At 45.5% G+C, this 18,123-nt stretch overlaps 1 protein-coding gene across 1 annotated transcript in view; it reads left to right on the top strand.

The window, feature by feature from the left end:
* The first annotated feature begins 2,112 nt into the window (after positions 1-2,112).
* The window catches only part of SHC2 (SHC adaptor protein 2), an 80,049-nt gene continuing 64,038 nt past the window's right edge, over positions 2,113-18,123 (top strand). Inside the window, exon 1 of the mRNA XM_040321983.1 lies at positions 2,113-2,805. Within this exon, the coding sequence (XP_040177917.1) occupies positions 2,131-2,805 (675 nt within the window). The 5' untranslated portion in view covers positions 2,113-2,130. The remainder of the gene's footprint in view (positions 2,806-18,123) is intronic.

Raw genomic sequence — 18,123 nt, 5'->3', positions numbered from 1 at the left:
CAAACAAAATTGGCGTCCTTTTTTCCCCACAAATAGAGCTTTATTTTGGTGGTATTTGATCACCTCTGCGGTTTTTATTTTTTGCGCTATAAACAAAAATAGAGCGACAATTTTGAAAAAAATTCAATATTTTTTACTTTTTGCTATAATAAATATCCCCCAAAAACATATATAAAAAAAAATGTTTTCCTCAGTTTAGGCCGATACGTATTCTTCTACCTATTTTTGGTAAAAACAAATCGCAATTGGTGGTGTTTATCGATTGGTTTGCGCAAAATGTATAGCGTTTACAAAATAGGGGATAGTTTTATTGCATTTTTATCAATTTTTTTGTTTTACTACTAATGGCGGCGATCAGCGATTTTTTTCGTGACTGCGACAATATGGCGGACACTTCGGACAATTTTGACACATTTTTGTGACCATTGTCATTTTCACAGCAAAAAATGCATTTAAATTGCATTGTTTATTGTGAAAATGACATTTGCAGTTTGGGAGTTAACCACAGGGGGCGCTGTAGGAGTTAGTGTTCACTTAGTGTGTGTTTACAACTGTAGGGGGGTGTGGCTGTAGGACTGACGTCATCGATCGAGTCTCCCTACATAAGGGATGACTCGATCGATGCAGCGCCATAGTGAAGCACGGGGAAGCCGTGTTTACATACGGCTCTCCCCGTTCTTCAGCTCCGGGGAGCGATCGCGACGGAGCGGCTATAAACGAATAGCCGCGCCGTCGTCCCGGATCGCTCCCCGCGGGAATCCGACCGCCGCATGTAGCGGGGGGGGTCGCGATCGGACCCCCCACCCGCTAGAAGGCAAGGACCTACCTGTAATGCCCATTTGCCTGTACGTGCCATTATGTGGACGTACATATACATGTGGCAGTCGGGAAGTGGTTAAGCTAGTGCATTGTTGGTTCACTTACCTTTTCCTTCGATTTCCCTTCTAAATGTTTTTTTTCTTTGTTTGAATTTTTCACTTCCTGTTTCTCCTCAGTAAGCTTTCCACCATCATCCGAGCGGTGGAAAGTCATTTAGAACAGCTTACTGAACAGCTTACTGTGGAGGAACAGGAAATGAGAAATTCAGAAAAAGAAAACAAAGAAAAAAACATTTAGAAGGGAAATCGAAGGAAAAGGTAAGTGAACCAACAATGCACTAGCTTAAAGGAACCTATTTAGAAAATAAAAAACGAACCTTTACAACCTCTTAAACTTACAGAAATCATAACTTTTAAGATGTCGTTTTTTTCACTGTTTCGCTAATAAGCCTAGCAAATGGTCTCTTCAAATTCAATACACCCCTGTTTCTTGCTCTGCACTTATGTTTCTGCAGCCTGCATTTTAATCAGTAGTAACAAACAGTCATGTATGTGGATCCTAGGTCACAGTTCAGCACAATGCAGGATTCATTGTTTTTCTACAAAAAATAAATAAAAAAATGCAGCGTGATATGACCTGCATCCACCCTTGAAATGTATATGGAAGAATATTCCCTACCCTTCTGCAGAGTATCCATCTTATTATTCTACTAGCATCATGACACTTTCAATTACAGTGATGAGATACATACCTCTCCTAATTAACAAATCCAGCTATATCAATGTTATTGTATTCCTTTGGCACAGTTATAAGAAATAACAGGCATTGAAATACATACAGTACCTTGCATTACATTCTCTTAAAATACAGTATTTACACTTACCAATATCCTAATTTTGTAATGTTAAAGCTTTTTTGTTTTAATAATCAATTTAGGAAAAATGTTCTCTTGTTCATAATACAGATATATGTACACCTCTAATGTACAGTTTTGTATGTCATTGTAATTCCCTGATGTCAGGATGCTAGCTTCTTGTTCAGATAAGCCACTTTGCTTAATTTTTTGGCTGGACAGCTTTGCATCCTTTTAAAGTGGTTGCTTAGAAACAGTGCAGGAGAAAGATAAATCAGTTCCTTAATTTAAGCCGTGCATGTAAGACCAATACTTTACAGCACAAGAGGATCTTGAACTTAAACTACCTCTTTTATAAACAATCGCCCTGTGCCTTTATTTCGAGGGCTGGGGGGATGTGTTGATAAGGAGGCAGGTTCTGCTGACCTGAGCTGGGATGATGTGTGCGGTGGGGGTACATGAGTAATATGAGAATGACATCATCTTGTGAGAGTGGATCCTCCCTAGGGAGAAGGGGTAAGCAAGAGGAGGGGATGAGAGAAAGGAGCAATCACTCTGAAAGCTCTGGATGGATCCCAGCACACGGCATGCTGGCTGACTCCAAGTATGATCGCTTTCGCAATGACTCCATAACTTCTGCAGAGGAGCAGATACCTCTGGCAGCTGAAGCTATGAGTGGACAAGTGGCCCCAAATTCCCCATCCACATCGCCGGCACTGGGTCAGCCATTTGCTGAGTCGCAATGCCCAGAAGAACAGGATGTGGCTACCACCTTCTGCATGATGATACCCCGAATGGGGCAGTGGAAATTCTCGAGTCCTGCGGCTTTCCTGAGCCGATCTCCCTCTGGAGCTAGCAAGGAGCTTTCACTGGAGAAATCTGGGGCTTCTGGGGGACTGGGATCAGTGTTTGGAGCTTGTGATCCAGTTTGTTCCACACCTTGTACTCTGCAGGTGATAAACCGGTTGCGAGGGGGTGCGTCGGGAGGAGGTAGAAAGACTTCAAGAGCAGAGACATTTAAACTGTCTGGAGAGGAATGGACCCGTAAAGGAAATTTTATCAGTAAACCATCTCAGGGATGGCTTCATCCTGATGACCGGCTGCAGGGTCCTGGGGTTTCTTATATTGTAAGGGTAAGTCACGTTGCAACAAGAATTAATAGAAGCATGTGTGAGCAATCAAAAAATGAAAGAATTTTGGGTGGGGCAGCCTTTCTGCAAATAATGAAGATGCAGCATTATACCAAAATAAATTATGGATGGAAGCTAAAGAGCTTATCATTTGCACTGGGTACGTTAAACACAAGGATTGCAGAAAACAAAAACAAATAAATAGCTTTTTGCTCCGAACAGCTGTCTAATAAATCACATTAACTCCTTTTCATCCTGGCTCAACACACTTTCAATGATACACCCTGTCTTACCACAATTATGTGCATGCCTCTTTAACTAATGGCTCGGCGCAGTAACAGCAGCGCGCAGGGTGTTCTGTCCTGTTACCTGATTGGCTATTTTCTCTTGCCTGGTGCTGATTTGTAAAAGTGCTGACGCAATGTTTTTCTTTGTTTTGCTGAGCACTGATTGGCTAAAGACTTCTTTGTTTTGAAGGAACTAAGGAAGGGCTTTGCTGATGATACTGTAACCATATTACCTTCTAGAACAGTTGTTCTTAAACAGTCTTAGAAGGCCATTATCTGTGTCACCAGTACTGCCAAATGAAGGGAGAATATCATTTGCATCCAATTGTTTTGGGGGTAAAAAGAGAAATGTATGTTTGAGATGTAGCAATCCCTTATATATGTCTAAAACTAAGGACCATTCTAGTGCAAATTTGCAAAACTATTGCATTCATTATATAACTGCTGTTTGTTTGCATACGTTCTATACAGCTTTGAATTTTGCATGGAGGTACACATCTGTATGGTTATCTAATTTTAATACAGATGTGTTAGATATAGATATATGCATAATTAAAGAGAGATAGATAGAGAGTAAGAGATTTTCTTAAGGTAATGGTGAGGTGTCAAAATTTTGCCAAGGGCTTAATACTCTTTTGCTTCAGTAGAGAATTAGGTTGACATCTAAAGTGGAAAGTGATCTAAAGCCTCCTTCCCCTTAATTGCCTTACCTCCTCTGCTGTGTTTTTATGCAATATTCAGTTTCTGTAAAGTAGGTCTGCATTTTCTCCTGTCTTTCCCAGGGGTAATCATCTAAACCAAGGAGTGGCCTCCTTCTGTCATCCATTCTGGACTGTTGTACATTTTGGTTGTGACTCAAGTGCATTTATTTATAATAAGCAAGGAATAAGGAGAAAAATGAATAGAGAAAAGCATTTGTCAGATAATGTCTAAGGCATGCAAGAAGGTCATAAACAAAAATGTAGATGTTTACATAAGGGGAATTGCATCTTTTAAAAATCTTGTGCTTTTACATTAATCATTGTACGTACATTTATAATTTATAGAAAGAGTGAGTTTTTTTCCCAGCAATATCCCTATTACAAACAGCTTCCAACAGATTGCATTAGGTCATTGTTTTCATATAGGCTAGCACTCCTCATGAAAAGCAGATCAGGCCCTAAGATCAGAGAATTCTAGTAAAGGTAAATATAGACATTATATGGTGGTTGGAAGACCTAACTAACAATATTAGTATTTCGCACAGTCCTGGAATAAACATGCATAACCACGATGGCCAAGCACATATGATTATGCCCTTTGAGCTGGCCTAAAACAGTGGAACAATAACAACACATAAAGAAAATCTACAGTGAATTTGTGATCATATATTCCTAGATTACTTTGACAAGTTGACAGCACAACCAAACAATAGTTTCCAAATTGGAAAACTGTCATAGATTTAACCTCTACAAAAGCTGATCCAATAAGGATAAATCAGTTACCTGCACATGCCTGCTTTATTTTCATCAGCTGTCCCAAAGGCCCAAAATGCAGGAAGGCTAAAGATGCAAATATCAGTTGGACTCCATTAGCTAGATTCAGAGACAGTTACGCCGGCGTATCAGTAGATACGCCGTCGTAACTCTGAATCTACGCCGTCGTAAATTTAAGCGTATTCTGGAAACCAGATACGCTTAAATTAGGCTAAGATACGAGCGGCGTAAGTCTCCTACGCCGTCGCATCTTTGGGTGCATATTTACGCTGGCCGCTAGGTGGCGCTTCCGTTAATTTCAGCGTAGAATATGCAAATGAGCTAGATACACCGATTCAGAAACGTACGTGCGCCCGGCGCATTTTTTTACGTCGTTTACGTAAGGCTTTTTCCGGCGTAAAGTTAGTCGAACAAATAGCTGGCCTAGCCAATGTTAAGTATGGACGTCTTTCCCGCGTCAAATTTTGAAATGTTTACGTCGTTTGCGTAAGTCGTCCGTGAATGGGGCTGGACGTAATTTACGTTCACGTCTAAACCAATACGTCCTTGCGGCGTACTTTGGAGCAATGCACACTGGGATATGTCCATATGTTAAAAACGTCAATCACGTCGGGTCACTAGTTATTAACATAAAACACGCCCCCCTGTTCATCATTTGAATTAGGCGCGCTTACGCTGGCCCATTTACGCTATGCTGCCGTAACTTAGGAGGCAAGTGCTTTGTGAATACAGCACTTGCCTCTCTGACTTACGGCGGCGTAGCGTATATGCGATACGCTACGCCGCCTCAAAATTAAGCCAGTCTATCTGAATCTGGCTACATGTCTTTCAACGGGGTATATTTTTTTCATAGTTAAACAAAGTTTGCTTGTAAATCTGTCAGGCATTTTTAACTTTTAACAATAAATGATCTGCCTAAGAAAGGGCACGACAAAGTGCAAAAAATATGCATAGCTCCCAACTGTCCCTGATTTCGAGGGACTATCCCTGATTTGGAACAAAGTCCCTCATATCTCCTCATTTGTTCCTCAACTCATTTTGGTCTCATTTATATAGTTGTAAATGGCTGCATTTATAAATTCCAAAAGCCAATATAAAGGAATAGTAGTGGTAAAAAAGCAATTGTGGGTTTAACCAATCTTTTTCTTTTGTACAATACTCCTTTAAGGGGGCGTGGCAGTGGGCGTGTCTTATGCCTACATACTTTTGCTAATAGGTGTCCCTCATTCCCCTCTCAGAACGTTGGTAGGTATGAATATGTGAGCTATGAGATTTTACTTTGTTTACCTCTTTGCTCTAGTTTCACTTTTTCATGAGGGACTTGACTTTCCTTTGAGGATGACAAAGCCTTGCATACTAAATGTCTGACAGTTGAACGAGAGTACCTCCACCTTTTAGAGGATATAGCAGTGTGGGTATAAAATGTAAGGAGAAAAATGGGGGTCAGCAATTTTTTCTGTGAAGAATATCAATTTATTTTGTAAATCATCTTCATTCTCTCAATTTTTATCCCCTAAATTTCTATTTTTGCATAGTTACATTGACCCAGTCTGAACCAATGTAGGTATGTATGTGCCATACCTGGCACCTCTTCTATAGTGATTGCCACTTGCTTCTGGGTCCCATGCTGAGCAGCTGCACTACTGCTTGGTGAAAACAGAGTTGCTCGCTCGGCAAGGTGCTATTCAGAGAACACTTTCTTGCAATGAACGCAAAGTGTTCTCTGATTGGACAAGGTGGATATAGTGACGTCACCTACCATCTTTCACCTCATCCAATCAGAGAATACTTTGTATACATTGGGGAAAATGCAAAATTATCTCTGGATGGTGTCTGTGCTAAGCAAACACACGTCTGATGAAAGGGTTCTGCATGGATCCAAAATGTTGCACTTTTTTGTTTGTGATGTGATTTTTTTTCAATAAAAAAACTTTCCGATTTTTCCTAAAGATCTGTGGTGTGCTGGCAAATATTTACACTGTGTGCTGAGCAAGCAACCTCTCGCATTCACTAAGCAGTGAGGCAACCATTCACCACATGACCCAGAAGCCAGCGGCAATCACTGTAGTGAATACCACAGACATGCAGACTCACTCTTGATCCAGGCTGTGTGCGTCCATATGACACAAACAACACAGCTCTGCCTCGCCTCACACTCTGCTCACAGTATTTGTTTGACAGCAATAGGAGCCAATGCAGGGTGAAGGGAGGGTGCTGTTGCAGACTGGCACAGGAGTTGGTTTAAAGGAGGACTCAGGTAAGCGTTTAGGGGGAGTGAAAGGACGATACCGCTACTAGGACATTTTTTACCTTAATGCAGGGAATACATTAAGGTAAAAAAAATGTCTTGGCTTTAGAACCACTGAGGGCAGTGGGGGCCATAGGCTCCTGCTGCTGTCAGTCAAACTCCTGTGATGAGGGAGTGGAGGTGTGGCTTATCAACAATGTGTGTGTCGTGGACACACAAATCCCAGCGAGCACATGGATTTCTAAGGGAGCAAATTTGGAAGAAGGAGCAGACAGTGGCAAAGACATGGTAAGGGACCTCTTTGTGCAGTATTTTTAGACAAACAATGACCTTTAATATCCCTTTAAGTTCTGAAAATAGGTACCTTTTGATGAATTTTAATAATCATCCACATTTCGAAAAACAAAACTTCAAAACCTTGACTGACGTAAATTGGGGCAATTAACAGATATGCAGGTTAAAGCACTCGAGTGGTTGGTATAGGCAACATGTACCACATATTTACCCAAAAACAATACAAGATCAATTATCATCAATAAATGACAGCTGTCAGAAAGTTTGTGTACCCTTGAGCCGGGTTCACACTGGTATGACATGACAGTCATATTACTTTGGACCCGACTTTGCTCTGCGACTTGAAATACGACATGCGTCCGAATTCAATGAACAGGGATCCAACTTCGATTCCCCAACAATAACAGGCACTGTGTCTGGTATGAATCTTGAGGGGAACTCCATGCCAAATAAAAAAAAAAACGGCATGGTGTGGATTTTAAGGGGAAACCCTACGTCTAAAAAAACAGCATGGGGGCCCCCCAAAATCAATACCAGACCCTTATCTGAGCATGCAGTCTGGCCAGTCATGAAAGGGGGTGGGGATGAGCGAGCGCCCCCCTCCTGAACTGTACCAGGCTGCATGCCCTCAACATGGAGGGTGGGTGCTTTGGGGCAGGGGGGGCGCTACACCCCCACCCCAGAGCACCTTGTCCCTATGTTGATGAGGACAAGGGTCTCTTCCCGACAGCCCTGGCAATTGGTTGCCAGGGTCTGCGAGCGGGGGGGCTTATCGGAATCTGGGAGCCCCCCTTTAATAAGGTGGCCCTCAGATCATAGCCCTCACTCTATGTGAATGAGTATGGGGTACATTTTACCCCTACCCATTGCTTGGAAAAGTGTCAAAAGTAAAACACACTACACAGGTTTTTAAAGTAATTTATTAGGTAGCTCCAGGGGTCTATTCTGACTTCCTCCTTCTCCAGCTCTTGTCCGCTCTCTCTCCTGTTCTTCTCCCTCTGTCTTCTGCCAGGTTTCCTCTGCTATCTTCTGATCTTTTGCTTGCACCTTGCCCAGTCTTCTTGTCTTCTGTCCTCTGCTCTTCTTCCGATGTTGACACAATGCTCTCTCCCCCGCTCTAATGCCCGGTGTGCCACTACTTATATTGGCATGGGGCGGGGTCAGCGCGTGACGTCATCAGGGGCTCCCGCCCCTTATGATGTCACTGCCCAGGGCATGATGGACATTGACGTCATAAGGGACGGGCATCCGGTGACCTAAGCCCCCCGCCCGCAGACTTGTGTCCCATAGGGAAACATTGATTTTCACACGTCATGCAACATGAGCTCCCAATGTCGGAGCATTTGTTGTACCAGTGTGAACCCGGCCTTAGGCATGTCCTGGAAATATGCACAAACAGCTTAAAATTCAAGTCAGAATATTAAGACAGAATTATTTAAAGAAACACTAAAGTTAAAAAAAATTTTTTTGTAAAATACCAAACATGTTATACTTACTTCCACTGTGCAGCTCGTTTTGCACAGAGTGTCCCCGAGCCCTGTCTTTTGGGGTTCCTCGGCGGCTGTCTCGGCTCCTCCTCGCAAGAGCTTTCCACCTTCATGCGAGCGAGCGAGCATGGGGGAAAGCTTTTGCGGGCGCGCTCCCGTGATACAGCGGCGGGCATAGCCGCCAACTGTATCACTCGGCCCCGGCGCACTGCTTCATCGGATGTGATTGACAGCAGTGCCAGCAAATGGCTGCGCTGCTATCAATCTGTCCAGCCTAGCCAATCCACGGCCAGGCTGGGAACCAAAGAGGATCACGGGGACGCGCGCGGGACTTTCGAGGGGTAATGTTAGTAAAACGGGGGTTCGGGGGGGGGGGGTTTACCGTCGGATGTTTTTTCACATTAATGCATAGGATGCATTAAGGTGAAAAAACATTTACCTTTACAACCCCTTTAACAATAACACACATAACAGTTTATGTTTTTCATACATAAAGCTTATGTAAAATATGTTTGTTATAGCCATAATACCGTCCCCAGAGCACCACTTCTTACTAAGGGAGATTAGGCACATCCCATTTTGATTCCAACATAGCAAGGGTTGGTGGTTATAATTCCTAGTATATCACTTACTCCAGAAGGAGGCAATGGAAATTGCCCAGGTTCTTTCCCAGTGGATTTCCCCGCAGTCAGGCACATGCTTCCAGTCACTCTTCTCTTCAAAAACCAGGCTGGGGGAGTGTTCTTTTTGTTGTTTTTATTTTTGGAGAACATGGATAGAGTTGAGGGAATTGAGTGGGAAAACTCGGACTTGGCTTTGTAGTGGAAACAGTTAAAGGCAGACTTCTTTCTTTAGAGCACCAAGAGCAGAGTCCTGTCACAATCAGATAGACTGATCTCTTCAGGACATCAACCAAAGCCCCCTGGCAGTAGCCCTGTGCACACCGCTATTTACTCTCACTTGAAACACAGAAGCCCAGCTTCTGTGTTACAAGTGACAACGCTCTTCTCTTGCCATCTCTAAACAGAACGCTCCCTGCCCGGGAATCAGACCGGGGACATGAGAGGGACAGCTGATAGCCTACAGTGTAATACAGGCTTTCAGGGGAGGCTATCTCATGCTGAGCTTCACCCTCGCGTCCAGATACTAATGCCCCCACTGGTCCTTCTGGTTGATCTTGCTACCGTTCAACAGGTGCTGGCCACTGGGGAAGAGGAGGAACCGAAAAACAGCACAGTAGCCAAGTGGCTACTGAGAGGTGAGCAAATGGGGACATTGAAGGGGTGGGGAGGATCGTCTGTGCAAAGGTGAAGAGAGATCAGAGCTAAAGAAGATGGCTACAGAGCTTAAAGTGATTATAAAGGAAATACTTAAAAAAAATTAGCAAACATCTCTATACTTATCTGCTCTGTGCAATTGAATTACACAAACCTCCTCTTTTTGGGTCCCCCGCTGGTGCTTCTGTCCCCTCCTCTCTGTCCAGTGCCCCCATTGGAAGGTGCCTTCCATGGGGGCACTTGTACGTGCTCACTCCCAAGCTCGCTGCTGCATCCATTGACTCAGACAGTGGGACTCTGTCATCACTGGCTTTGATTGACAGCAGTGGGAGCCAATGGCTTCCAGTTCCCTGGCAAAGCCACTGAAACATCGAAGTAAGAGGAGAGAAGAGCTGAAGACGTGCACAGCGCTGGGTCCAATGAGGGCTCAGGTTAGTAAAAGGGGGAGGGGCCAAAACCAATGCCTAAACATTTCTTACCTTAAAACATGCAATGCAGTAAGCACTCTGCATAAATGCACTCCTGAACCCTGCACTTTTTGCATAACGCTCTCCTGAATAAATGCACTCATGAACCCTGAATTCTGCATAAACACACTCCTGAACCCTGCACTTTCTGCATAACGCATAAAACGATGCATTCTATGCATAGTGTACTCCTGATTCCTGCATTCTGAGTGTAACACATTCCTGCACTCTATACGTAGTGTACCACAGAACCTTGCATTCTGAGTGTAATGCACTCCTGAACCTTGCACAAAGCATACTTCTGTACTCCTCATTCTGAACATAACGCAGTCCAGAACCCTGTATTCTGAGCATAACGCACTCCTAAACCCTGCATTTTGAGTGTAATGCACTGTTGAACAATTCATGCTGAGCGTAACGCATTTCTGAACACTTCATTCCGAGCGTAATGCATGCCTAATCTCTGCATTTTGTGTGTAACACACTCCCATACCATGCATTCTGAGCATAATGCACTGAACCCTACACTGTTTGCATACGCACTCCTGAACACTGAACTTGAGTGTTATGCACTCCTGTCTTTACCTAATAATGCCCCTTAAAGACCCTCCCACTGGTGCAATTTGGCCAAACACACCCTATGACACATGTCCAGAGAGCGTAGTGGGGATGGGGGGGAGTGAGTTCCTGTACCTCTTCTCTGAGAAAAGAAGCCCTGCATATTGCCATCTGCATAGCTCCGTAACTATCTATGTAACTATCTATGTTCTACAGCTCTCTGGAAGGCAGCATTTGGACTAGCAGCAGCTGAGAACACTGAACTGACCTAATCCGCTGCACTGGATACAGCGAGCACAGCTAGATTTGCCTGACACAACAAATACACCCACACTGATTACAGTGAGGCAAACTAAATTAACCTAACAAAACACACCCAGCTCCACTGAACACAGTGAGCCAGCACTAAGTGTAACTAATCCTAGCACCAGGGCCGGTACAAGGCAGAGGCAGAAGGGTCCAGTGCCCTGGGCGCTACCATTTTGTAAAGGAGGGGGGGGGCGCAGCCGCAGGTGAAGTGACCTGTGTGTCATTGCCAGCGTGCCGACTGCCGTGTACGCGCCGCTCGCCACTCCTGTATCCGGGTCCGCCACCTCCCGCCCCTGCTCCCTTCCCTGTCTGCTTACTCCCCCTACGGAGGAGTCTTAGTCCCTCCCTGCCAGCGGCGTGACGTCACACCAATCACGGCCGGAGGCGAGGGGGGAGATGGAGGACTCCGAGGGCTGCGCAGGGAGCTGTGTCGGCGCTGCCTGTGATGTGACTCACAGCCTGGGAGCTAGAGAGGAGGAGCCGCCGACGAGGACGAGGAGCCTGCCTGGCTCAAGCTGGAACCTGTGTCTGCTACAAAACGGACTTCTGAACTGTAAAGTAAGCAGATAATAAAATGGCTAAGAGGGGGGGGGGGGCTCTTGAGGGGCTGACTGAGGTGAGGTGACCAGAACTTATTAATAAAAAATGTCAGATCATTTTTTTTTTTTGTGTTATTTTAAATGAGCCATGCAACCTATCAAAAGCAGCAACTGTACCCATCGAAAGCAGCCACTGTGCCCATCGAAAGCATCCACTGTTCCCATCAAAAGCATCCACTGTGCCCATCAAAAGCAGCCACTGTACCCATCGAAAGCAGCCAGTGTGCCCATCAAAAGCAGCCACTGTACCCATCGAAAGCAGCCAGTGTGCCCATCAAAAGCATTCACTGTGCCCATCAAAAGCAGCCACTGTTCCCATCAAAAGCATCCACTGTGCCCATCAAAAGCATCCACTGTGCCCATCAAAAGCAGCCACTGTTTCCATCAAAAGCATCCACTGTGCCCATCAAAAGCAGCCACTGTGCACATCAAACGCAGTCGCTGTGCCCATCAAACGCAGTCCTGTGCCCATCAAATGCAGCCACTGTGCCCATCACACGTAGAAACTGTGCCCATCACACGCAGCCACTGTGCCATCAATTGTCGCCACTGTGCCCATCAAAAGCAGCCACTGTGCCCATCAAACGCAGCCACTGTGCCCATCAAACGCAGCCACTGTGCCCATCACACGCAGCCACTGTGCCAACACACGCAGCCACTGTGCCAACACACACAGCCACTGTGCCCATCATATGCAGAAACTGTGCCCATCACACGTAGCCACTGTGCCATCAAACCCAGCCACTGTGCCCATCACATGCAGAAACTGTGCCCATTACACGCAGCCACTGTGCCATCAATTGTCGCCACTGTGCCCATCAAACGCAGCCACTGTGTCAACACACGCAGCCACTGTGTCAACACACGCAGCCACTGTGCCCATCAAACGCAGTCACTGTGCCCATCAAATGCAGCCACTGTGCCATCAAACGCAGCCACTGTGCCGTCAAACGCAGCCACTGTGCCCATCACACGCAGAAACTGTGCCCATCACACGCAGCCACTGTGCCCATCAAAAGCAGCCACTATGCCCATCAAACGCAGCCACTGTGCCCATCAAACGCAGCCACTGTGCCAACACACGCAGCCACTGTGCCCATCAAATGCAGCCACTGTGCCATCAAACAGAGCCACTGTGCCCATCACATGCAGAAACTGTGCCCATCACACGCAGCCACTGTGCCATCAATTGTCGCCACTGTGCCCATCAAATGCAGCCACTGTGCCATCAAACAAAGCCACTGTAACCATCAATTGCTTCCAGTGTGCCCCATCAATTGCTGCCAGTGTGTGCCCATCAATTGCCACCAGTGTGCCCATCAATTGCCACCAGTGTGCCCCATCAATTACCGCCAGTGTGCTGCCAGTTTGCCCCATCAATTGCTGCCAGTGTGCCCATCAATTGCCGCCAGTGTGCCCATCAATTGCCGCCAGTGTGCTGCCAGTTTGCCCCATCAATTGCCGCCAGTGTGCTGCCAGTTTGCCCCATCAAATGCCAGCATTTCTTAAAAATGGGGGGGGGGGGGGGCGCAGTTTGCCATCTTCGCCCTGGGCACCAAATGGCCTTGTCCCAGCACTGCCTAGCACCTATCTAGGATAGTGCTACACTAGCTTAAGGATTGTTATTTTGGGGACATGCGCCTATGCATGTGGAATTACTGGCTTAAAGCAGTAGTAAAGCAGTAGTAAAAGTAGTAAACGTGAAAAAAAAATCTGGGCCCCCTGCAGGTTTGTGTGATAATGTACTAGTGTGCACCGCTTTGGCCGTTTGAATGGCTGGCCTGTGATGATATTACTTCCACATCCATGTGTTGGAGTCACAAACGGAGCAAAGTGTTTGCATTTCATGGCACACTCTGTGTGCTGTGAATGCAAAGCACCACTGCACATGTAGGACAACCTCATTGTCTATTTCCAATATGAATAGCTCCTACATGTTGCATGTTTAGGAGATGTTCATTGTAACTACAGGTAAGCCCCTTTGAAAACTTACCTGTAGGTACAATTTGGTATGCAGAGTTTACTACCACTTCAAGAAAGTCAATATTTGCACAGAAAATTCTGGGAATACCAGTGGTAAGCTGAGGACTGTATGAGAAATAAAGATAGATCGACAGATAGGCACTAAGGAACTTATCACTTTGCTTTTCATGCAGGCCCCTGAGTACAGATTTACATACATTTTCTCCACCATTCCATATTCTTGGTTTTAGTACAGTACTTGTATGGCACGCTTTAAAATTAAATACAAATCTTCTCTGTTTATACAAGGTGAACCCCTATATGGTGCAGAATGAAAGGGTTCATAAACACTGATGCTGGTGTCACTAATGCAGCACAAAGGGGTTAATTACATGCCACTGGTCACCAATGCATCAGTGACCAATGGTGTATTTCATACTGCCCAACTCCCATACACTCCGCACCCCTCTCATGAACATACCACCCACCTCATACACTCCGCACCCCTCTTATTTACATACCACCCACCTATATACACGCCGCACCCCTCTCATGTACATACCACCCACCTCCATACATTCCGCACCCCTCTCATCTACATACCACCCACCTCCATACACGCCACACCCCTGTATACTATACTGTATATAGTGTTTTTATTCTTCAATCAGTTAATATAAACATCTTTGATTTTAAAGATGTTATAGAACGTAATTGCATTGTAGAATATAAAAAAAAGTCAGTAACGCAATTACTTTTTCGAAGAAGTAATTTGTAACTGTAACTAATTACTTTTTTAAAGTGTACTATTCAAATCAGGCGCATCCCCGCGCCGATCGAACAGCGCATGCGCCGTCCGGAAATTTTCCCAGCGTGCATTGCTCCAAATGACGTCGCAAGGACGTCATTGGTTTCAACGTTTACGTAAATTACGTCCGGCCGTATTCGCGAACGACTTACGCAAACGACGTAAAAATTAAAAACTTGGCGCGGGAACGACGGCCATACTTAACATAGGATACGCCGCACTTACCCCTGCTATAGGGGTAACTTTCCGCTGGAAAAAGCCGAACGCAAACAACGTAAAAAAAAAGCGCCGGGCAGTCGTTCGTTTCTGAATCGGCGTAAATGCTCATTAGCATATTTGACGCGTAAAAGACACGGAAGCGCCACCTAGCGGCCGGCCTGGAATTGCAGCCTAAGATCCGACAGTGTAACTCACTTACACCTGTCAGATCTTAGGGATATCTATGCGTAACTGATTCTATGAATCAGTCGCATAGATACGACCGGCCGGCCTTGGAGATACGACGGCGTATCTCCTATCTGAATCTGGCCCCTTGTCTACATTGCTTTTATTACCCAGCCGGGTAAAAACGATAAAAGTAGAAATAGGTGAAGTGATAGAAAAAATTAAAATGGCGGATTCAGGGTAACTGGTGCGGAAACAGTCCTGCTTCCGATAGGAAAAACTTCTTCACCACTCTAGCCAGAGTGGGTACAGTGCATCTGGATAGGCCTCTCTCACCAGCCTAGCAGCCAGAGTGTCACTCTGAACTTTAGGTTAAAGTCTCTGCCACAGACCCTCCCTAAGGTGGAGATAATCTCGGGCCGAAATCCCTCTTACCTGGATTCAGCACCCGGTTCTCCTTCAAAACAGCTTCAATTGCATCAATAACTGACAGGCGACCACCGTCCAGCCTTTCAGGTACGAAGTGTCCTTGGATGAGCAGCTAGGCCTCTCCTGCGACACCAGCCTCGTGCTCGGTGTCCCTCAGACAGGTTATCCATGGACTGACTTCCTCCACTTTGGACGGACAGCACAGGACCACTTGTAAATCTGTAGACCCAGTCTGCTTAGTGAGCCTACGAGGTAAATTGGCGCTCCAGACCAACGTGGTCCCGGAGCCAGGAACACAGCAACATTTACACACACCCCGGCCAGGAGGGCCACACACGGCGGTGGTGGGATGACTGCCCAGGTGGAAGGCGTGAGGCGACGACCTCGAACCAATGGCGTCTGCCCCTAAAATACCCCTCTCCAGCATGCACAGCGAGGCGATCAACCCTCCTGATTGGCTGCCGAGGAGAAGAATCCACACTACCCTGATTCTACTGCTGCCCCCTGCCATCTGGGGGTGACGGGAGTCCCCAGACAAAAGGATAGGCACACAGCAGAGCCAGGGCTGGAACAGAAGCCTATAAAATTTGGCCAAATTAACATGGTCAAAGCCAATTAACTCTCTAACCCCCTTCTAAATTTACAATAGCACCTGCCATAAAAGTAGCCATGTGCTACAGTTATATCTATTTCCAAATAGTTTTCCCTGTATAGCCACAATGAACTCATCTAAAAGCTAAACAGAGTGTGGGAACCACTTCTGTTAGCCCTAAAGCTGGCCATACACTAATTACATTTCACTTTGTGGGTGTCCCTGTTGGCAGCCTGCCGTTTGACATGCTTCAATTAAAAAACTGAAGAAGCCAAGCGGAAAACAGCAGCTGCATCCAATCAAAAGTAGCCAATGGGCATTCTCACAGCTGGCAACAGTGGCATAGCCTTTTATAGGCTTTTATAGCCTTTTATGGGCTTATGTTCCAGCCCTGGCACACAGCACAGCCAGGGCTGGAACAGAAGCCTATAAAATTTGGCCAAATTAACATGGTCAAAGCCAATTTAGGCTGGGTTCACACTACGGTTTTCCCGTCCGTCAGCCGCATACGATTTCAGTATTGAAAACGTACGGGCACGGACGGGAAAACGTATAGATAGAGAATGCATTGCAAATCGTATGCACTCAGATGCATCCGGGTGCGTACGATTTGCTGGCAAAACGTTTTTTAAACGTACGCAAAACCGTGTTCAACCACGGTTTTGCGGTCGTTTTTAAAACAGTATGGCAACCGCATACGTTTTCCTTTAACATTAATGTCAATGGAAAACGTACATATGTGCGGTTCCATACGTTCCCGTCCGTTTCAGCCGCATACGGTTTTACATATAAATCGTATGCGGCTGACGGACGGGAAAACCGTAGTGTGAACCCAGCCTTACTCTCTTACCCCCTTCTAAATTTACAATAGCACCTGCCATGAAAGTAGCCAGCCACTACACACTCCCCCCACTGAACTAGACATTGTCCTCAGTGTCAAACTGTTGGCATCTCAATCCTGAGTGCCGACCTGAACCCGTCCTTAATAGTGAAGTAAGAGTGAAGGAGAAGAGATAGAGAATAAAATATAACAATGTTTAAATTTACATATCAGTAAATCTTACATCAATATCCCTAACTATCTAGTCTGACAAAAACAAAGTCCCTTTATGGCGCTGCAACAATGTGAAGCAAGGCACAGTCCAATCTGTGAAAGTGAGATGTACGATACCCAGTACGGCCGCCAACCACTGGAGAATGGGCACAGGAACACAAGAACAAAAAAAGCAGTCTTGATAGAAGATCAACAGGACCTGAAAAACAGAATAAAATAAAGAAAAAACACACTTGCAATATCAACATATCTACATTCCCTAGGGGTGAATGAAGCTGCACCATCCTGTGACAAAGGCGAAACCTCCTTCCTCCCCTTTGGGAGCATTTAAAGAACTAAATGCTGGGCTGTTGTGAAAGTCCTCAAGACAAAAAAAAAGAAACAGTCTCTTTCAGCAAAAAGCAAAAGAAAAGTTGCAGAACACTGCACCTAGCGGCGATGCCCCTGTTCAAAATTTGCACCACACTGCTGAATAAACTTGAGACACTTCTACAGAGAAGGAGAGGAGAGAAAAAAACAACAACAACTCCCCTCTTAACTGCTTGAGCCATGAAGTCTTCCAGGAACCCTAGACTAGCTAGTTGTCTAAACATTTATATTTCCCCCCCAAAGTCAAACACATCACCGCAAATGTGGAGAGGAAAAAAAGAAAATAGTTCCTGTTCGGAAACTTCTTTTAAGCAGCAAACACACTGTGAGTGAGTTCTTCTGTTTTGGGCTCACAGGTAAAATCTAGGATTGGGCAAAGTGACACTGTTCCCTCGATCATCTAGCGTGGTGACCGAGTAAACCCGATCAATCTTTCCGGGGCTTTTGATGACCACCCGATCGTGGTATATGTGCCGGCCATAGCTCCATTCCTCCAAACAACCCTCAAACCGGTGGTAGACACGAATAAAGGAATAGTCAGTATTGCGGGCGGGCTTCGGCACATTTAAATAGTCCCAGATGGCGTCTTTGCACCATTCCTCACACATCTTTTCGATCTCTTGCATGAGATCATTAGGCACATAGGGAAACTCCCACCCATATTCAAGGGCTACCTTTTTCATAAGAATCCTTTGCAACCGTGCAAGCTTTGGTAGCGCGCA

Source organism: Rana temporaria, chromosome 1, assembly GCF_905171775.1.
Source record: "Rana temporaria chromosome 1, aRanTem1.1, whole genome shotgun sequence".
Lineage (NCBI taxonomy): Eukaryota > Metazoa > Chordata > Amphibia > Anura > Ranidae > Rana > Rana temporaria.
The sequence above is the reverse complement of the archived record's forward strand: the minus strand, read 5'-3'. Positions and strand labels throughout refer to the sequence as shown.